Source organism: Anoplophora glabripennis, unplaced genomic scaffold (genome assembly GCF_000390285.2).
Source record: "Anoplophora glabripennis isolate ALB-LARVAE unplaced genomic scaffold, Agla_2.0 scaffold347, whole genome shotgun sequence".
In the NCBI taxonomy this organism is placed as follows: domain Eukaryota; kingdom Metazoa; phylum Arthropoda; class Insecta; order Coleoptera; family Cerambycidae; genus Anoplophora; species Anoplophora glabripennis.
The window spans coordinates 89802-96142 of NW_019416440.1; the positions used below are offsets into that span (position 1 = coordinate 89802).

At 32.9% G+C, this 6341-nt stretch overlaps 1 protein-coding gene across 1 annotated transcript in view; it reads right to left on the bottom strand.

The window, feature by feature from the left end:
- Positions 1–4285: 4285 nt before the first annotated feature.
- The window catches only part of LOC108908367 (adhesion G protein-coupled receptor E3-like), a 106459-nt gene continuing 104403 nt past the window's right edge, over positions 4286–6341 (bottom strand). The window contains exon 6 of the mRNA XM_018712397.1: positions 4286–4570. Coding sequence (XP_018567913.1) covers positions 4286–4570 — 285 coding nt within the window. The remainder of the gene's footprint in view (positions 4571–6341) is intronic.

The following is a 6341-nucleotide window of genomic DNA, read 5'->3' on the forward strand; positions in this document are numbered from 1 at the left end:
ATTTTATTCTTTAAATTTTTTGTTAAAAATTGATAACAAAAATAAATAATAAATAAATATAACAAAAAAAAACTAAAAGCTCCTTTAATTTAAATTTTTATAGAAATTTTTCCTTAAAGTTTCACAAAATAATCCCCCAAAAGTGTTACCAAATAATTCTATCAGTTTTGGTTGAAATTTAATATAAATCTGTTTGTTACATTTATTTGTTGTTAAAAATTGACAAAAAAAATTGGAAAAATCAAACAAGAAGCTACATTAATTTAACTTTAATTTTAATAGAAATTTTCCCGTTGCATTATTTGTTAAAAGTTCAAAGAACAAACAAAAGATTTTGCAAACAATTCTCCCATTTTTTTTAATAGGTTAAAAAACGTAGCAAAAAATTGAACAGTTTTGCTTAAAATTTGATTAAAATTAGTTCGTTACATAACATTGTTGAGAATTGATAAAAAAAACAAAAAATCCACTTTCGTTTTATCCCAGAACATTTTATATACAGGGTGTTCCTTAATAATATATGTTAAAATTTTAGGAAAAGAAGGAAATTAATTAATATTTTCGACACCGCTTCAGATATTTACTATGTAGTGATAGAGTTAATAAAAGCGCATATTTTTCAATACAAACATGATTTTTCACTCTAACAGTTGCGTCCGTACGGCACTGACTTTGATATTTTTATAGAAAAAATGGTACGCCAATGGTTTTTTCCAAATAATTATTTTTGAAATCCCTGCTCAATTCGAACGATAAGACCTCTCTTGAGTGTTTGTCCAGCTGTTAGGATGAGAAGATTCGCAATTTTGACTCCATCGACATCTGCCTTTTCCAATTTTTTTGAGAAAAAAAAAAACACTCAAAAATAATAACTTTATTACATGTTTCCACATTTAGTTACAACTACAACACTTATTTATACAGTGATATGGGGAATGCACCTGATATACAAATATAGATAACCAGCTTCATAACCATGCTTTAGCTTTAGAAGAACGGACAGTCTAATCTTTCACATAAATCGAATAAGTAATAACAGATGGCGTTGTGAAATACATTTACTCCCATTTTACTTCAGAAAACCATCATACCGAGTTTTAAAAAACCGGCAAATTATCAACGCAAATAAAGTTACCCCTATTTTTAAAAAGGATGTCCCATTTGTCGGCAATTAAGGCCCTTTTTACACTTCGAAAACTCTTTGGGAGTGCAAATTATAACGAATAACGTTCAAAACTCCAAGGTTAATTATAAAAGGAGCCACTTAATTGGACTCTTTCAGAAAGCCCTCACCCGGAGGCTCAGATAAAAAGCTCAAGCTTAAAAAATAAGTGCTGGGAAGTTTTCATCGCCTGTTTGTTGTATTTTTTCTTCCTCGACTAAGCCTGTTAGTACAGGACGAGGTTTACCTTTCCCCAGGACATTTTTTTACTGATTTGGTGATAATTTGCCAGTTTTTAACAAAAGATTTTAAATAAACCGTTTGTTATAAACTAACTCGTATGATTTTTTTTCTTGAGCGAAATTTGAAAGATTAATCGTCCATTCCAGTGTGTTCCAGATTGTACATACAAAAATAAAGATTGTTCTATAACATCTTAACAATATAATTGTTAAACAAATTTAAAAGTATGTCTAACAAGCACAATGTTTTATACACATTAGTTGTGAACAAATATTTTCTGTTCAAAATAACAGTAGAGTGTTTATGTAACTCAAACGCAGGATCTTTGAGCTTCCAACGTACTCCTTCCATTGAAATACACATCTTGAGCTCCAACTATATATCCCATTCAACCTACAAATTTTCTTTTGTGCACTGAGTTACCAAATATATTATTATCAATTGAGTTGGACTACAAATTATATTTCCTTCTTTGATTAGAAAAAATGTACTCACTCGAGTTACAATTGATACTTTATATTAAATTGCAAGGCAAGTTATGCTTCTACCCTCGAGCTACAAAATTGTTCCTAAATGAGTTACAAAATATATTTTAGTTGAAAATATAATGCAGGTCACACAAATTGTCCTTACTTGCATATTTTTTCACTCTAGTTACAAATTCTATTCTTCGAGGTACAAAAAAACATATTGACTCGAGTTACAATTCATACTTTATCTCGTGTTACAGAACAAGACTTTCCACAGGAGTTACAAATTGTAGCACATTTTCAAACGGCAGAATATGCGCTTATTTTCGAGCAAAAAAATCGTTGCTCGCTATTGAGTTACAAAATATATTTCCAGTTGAGATTACAACACATGTCACCTATATTTCTTCACTAAAGTTGCAAATTATACTTCCATTTTTTGAGTCATAAAAACATATTTATTCCAGTATATCAGCTTGAGTTACAAAGCAAGAGTTTTCAAGGGAGCTACAAATTGTTGCACCTCAAGCTACAGAATATGCATTTTCCCTCGAGCTACAAGTCATTGCCCGCAGCTTGAATTTTTACAAATTAGTTCGGAATGTCATCATTTTGAAAATTTTACTCGAGTTACAAATTATACTTGCTTTTTTAAGTTATAAAAATTTGTTGCCTTGAATTAGAAATTGTATTTCACAACAAGTTACAAAATAATAGTTGTCACTTGAGTTACAAATTGTAACACCTTTTGGAGCTACAAAATGTCTTGCCACTCGAGCTACAAATTATTTTACCTTACTTGTGCTATATGTAAAAAACATTTACCTCGTGTTGTAACATGTACTTGAAGCAAGCAAGAGTTTTCACTCGAATTGAAAATTATGGCACATCCGTGAGCTACAAAATATATATTTTCTTTTTTTTTAGTACAACGATCATATTTACTCGAGTTACAATTATTTGTATTTCAGCTCGAGTTATATAGCCGCGTGTTTCCACTCGAGTTACAAATTGTGACACCTTCTAGAGCTACAGAATATGCTTTTTGCGTCGAGCTACAAATTACATTGTCTTTTTTTGATCATAAAAATCATGTTGACATTACATAGTTGCAAATTCTGAAACCCCTCTGAGAGTTTCCACTGTGATTAAAAATTGTAGCTCTCCCTCGAGCTACAGAAAATGCATTTTGCTTCGAGCTACAAATTAAATATACAGGGTATTAGAAGTTTGATTGCCTTAATTTTAACAGGCGATAGAATACATTAAAATAAACAAAAAAAAATGTATATGGTATGGGTCCTAAACTCAAACATTTCCGAGAAAAAAAATTATCAAAATCCCCAATTTGATGTATAAAAGTTCGATTAATTAAGGAATATTTACATAACTGCGTGCATAGAATATCATAAAATACAATGTTTATCACTTTTTTGAACTTTTTTATGCTTAATATTATTATTAACACTAGGTACTAAGGTGTCCAGCAACCGCCAATACGCAATTCAGTTGGTATCTGGATTCGACCGTGTCGGAGTGTTTTTTGCGTACCACTATTTCCTTTTCTTGAGGTGTTTTCCAGCGAAAATTGGATTCGAAGGTATCGTGCGTACATCGAAAATGGTGGTGGACATTTTGAGCATATGTTATAGTGTTTGTGCGTTTACAAATTATTGAATTTTACTTTTTGGTAAGTACCTAAATTAATTTTAATACGTATGATTATATGGATGACGTGCAACTTTAATTATATATTTTTCAAATCCATAATTTGATTAAAAGTTAAGTTGCTGTTTTAAGAAATTCATAATTACTAAAATTCCAGCTAAAATTTAAGCACAGCACTATCTTCGTACTACTAAATCAATACATTTTATTTCATTTATTTAAAAACTGGAAAACAATTGAAATTTACTAAATGTTTCACAATAATAGGTGTTTACATTTTTTCCGTAGGACAAGGCCGCCGCGTGGGCATCAGCAGTTTAAGCGCTGTTGCCACGTTGCGATGAAACTCCCCAATATTAATACTCGCTGTATTTTGAAAACGGTTAATCTTACGCCCCTGTAGTATACAACTTTTTGTTCATTTATGATTACTCTATCTCATGCTGAAGTAATGGCAGTCGAACTTCTTACACCCCGTATATATTTTTGAGTAAAAAATTTATTCACCCGAGTTACAAACTATGGCCCTTCGTTCTACAAATTGTGCGTTTTCCCTCGAGATACAAATTATATTTCTCCTTTCGAATTAATAGAACACTCGAGTCACAAATTGTACCCGACCAACAAAACGCCTGCGTTGGAGCTACAACATAATTTCACGAACAAAATCCGTTTTACTCTATTGTTGTTAAAATCTGGGACACGCGGTACACACCTAGAGACTCCTGCCGCTCCCGTGAGCTTAAACGGGGTCCGGCACGGGGTCCCACGTCAGCAGCTGGAGGCTGGTGGACTTGCTGAGGGCGGTGGCGGTGCCGCGACCCGTATAGCACGGTACGTGCCTGGTGGCGCGCGACCTCAGACTCCTCGTGTACAGCTTGAGCACCTGGCAGTTGCACGTGACCAGCATGGCGACGAGGATGCCCTGCAGGCCCTGTCCTACGTGGTAGGCGATCCATAAGGGGTCGGACTTGGTGAGCTTGGTCGCCGCTGCCAGGGCCAGCACGATGCTGAGGGCGACGGTGAGCTGGAACAAGGAAACGGGAAAATCTTTACATTTATTGTTTGGGTACAAATGTTGTGTGTTTGAAATCATTATGCTCAAAAAATATACAAATATCAACAAAGCATTGAAAATGGTACAAGTTCTTATGAAACATTTTTGGAAACGGAAAAAATATTAAGGTAGTTATATAACTTTATTTTTTTAATCTAAATTTTAACTCGAATCATTATATTGCATAACTGCGAGTGGACAAAGTCGACGTTCAATCGCCCTTTTAACAGGAACGCTTCGAAACTTGGCCGATCTTCGGCACGATATCGGCTCTCGCGAATCTCGCGTTGCCCTTAAACGTCGCTCCGTAGTCGGCTGGAAATAGGGACGAATTTTGGCGTTTTTTCCCCCGCGGACAACGCAATACAAAGTTCTTGGAGTACGACTAGCTAATCTGTTTGCTAAAAATTATAAGGAGTTTAAGATATGGGGACACTCGATATTATTACGCAGAAACAAATGTAAAAACTTTAAGCTGTAAAAATTCCTTCCAAACTCTAAAGAACTAAAATCAAAACGAGTTAGTTATAATTTGTTGTAATCACAACATCTCCTGGGATGTATGCGATCAATACGAATTCCCAGAAACTTTAAAAGTATTTTTTGAACGGATTCAACTAATTTAATATAATTACTGTAATACGGGTACCAAATAAGTGAGCAATTTATTTTATATATTTATTTATTTACTATTTGGGACACAAACAGGCGAAACAAACCACTAAAGTATCCACTAAATTAACAGATATACATCAAACAACAGCACAAAGTGTTTTAAGATTATAAATAGCATGAAAAATATTATAAAAGAAAAGCATCATAAAAAGAATAGCATAAAAAATATTATAAAAGAACGTTTGAGCAATCTCTTAAATGAAACTAAAGTTGTAGAGAATAAATCTAATCTGCTACAAATATCGTTATAAGAACGCATCATTCTGCACACAGGAAAGTTTGCGGAGGCATTGGTATGCTTAAAAGGATTGAAAAATAAGTCGTAGGACCCAAACGGCCTGCATGGTATATTAAAAAATATTTTACTAATTAATTGGACACAGTCGATTTTACCAATAATAATTTTATACAGGTTAATAACATTAGCTAAACTTAGCGCTATAATATTATATTCAACACACAATCTATGAAAATTGTTGTCGTTCAAAGTTCGTCTACACTTAAAAGAAAAAAAAATTTAAAAATTTATGTTGAATCAATTCAATACGACTAATATACAGCGTGATAAAAAAGTTCTGCATAAAATTCATATTTTCGTTAAACAATTTTTTTTTCGAAAAACGGTGAGACCCGTCGATTTTTATTTGATCCAGGGCATCTTGTTATATGTAAAAATTTTTTTTTCGATAATCTACTTACGGCAGCGATGACATAATTTTTTTTTTAAATAACAACGCATATTTTTTTCGTTCGAAAGAAATTGATGACAGTGATAATTATCTAAACAACGGTGTGAAAATTTCGATGTCTTACCTATATAACATTTTTTTTTTTTTAGAAAAATGCACCTTAAGTTCTTAGAAGCGATAATTGTCTACTTACACTATTAATGGCTCCGAAAAGAACAAAGTTGACAAAATTACATTTCAAACGAGTAAAATTACACTAATGTTTGTGTAAATCTAGCGAAATTGTTCGAATTGCCCACCCTGTACCATTTGGCATTGTCCTAAGCGTGTGTAAACGCCGTCTACACTTCGTTCAAGCATTCCCGGGTCGATTTGAT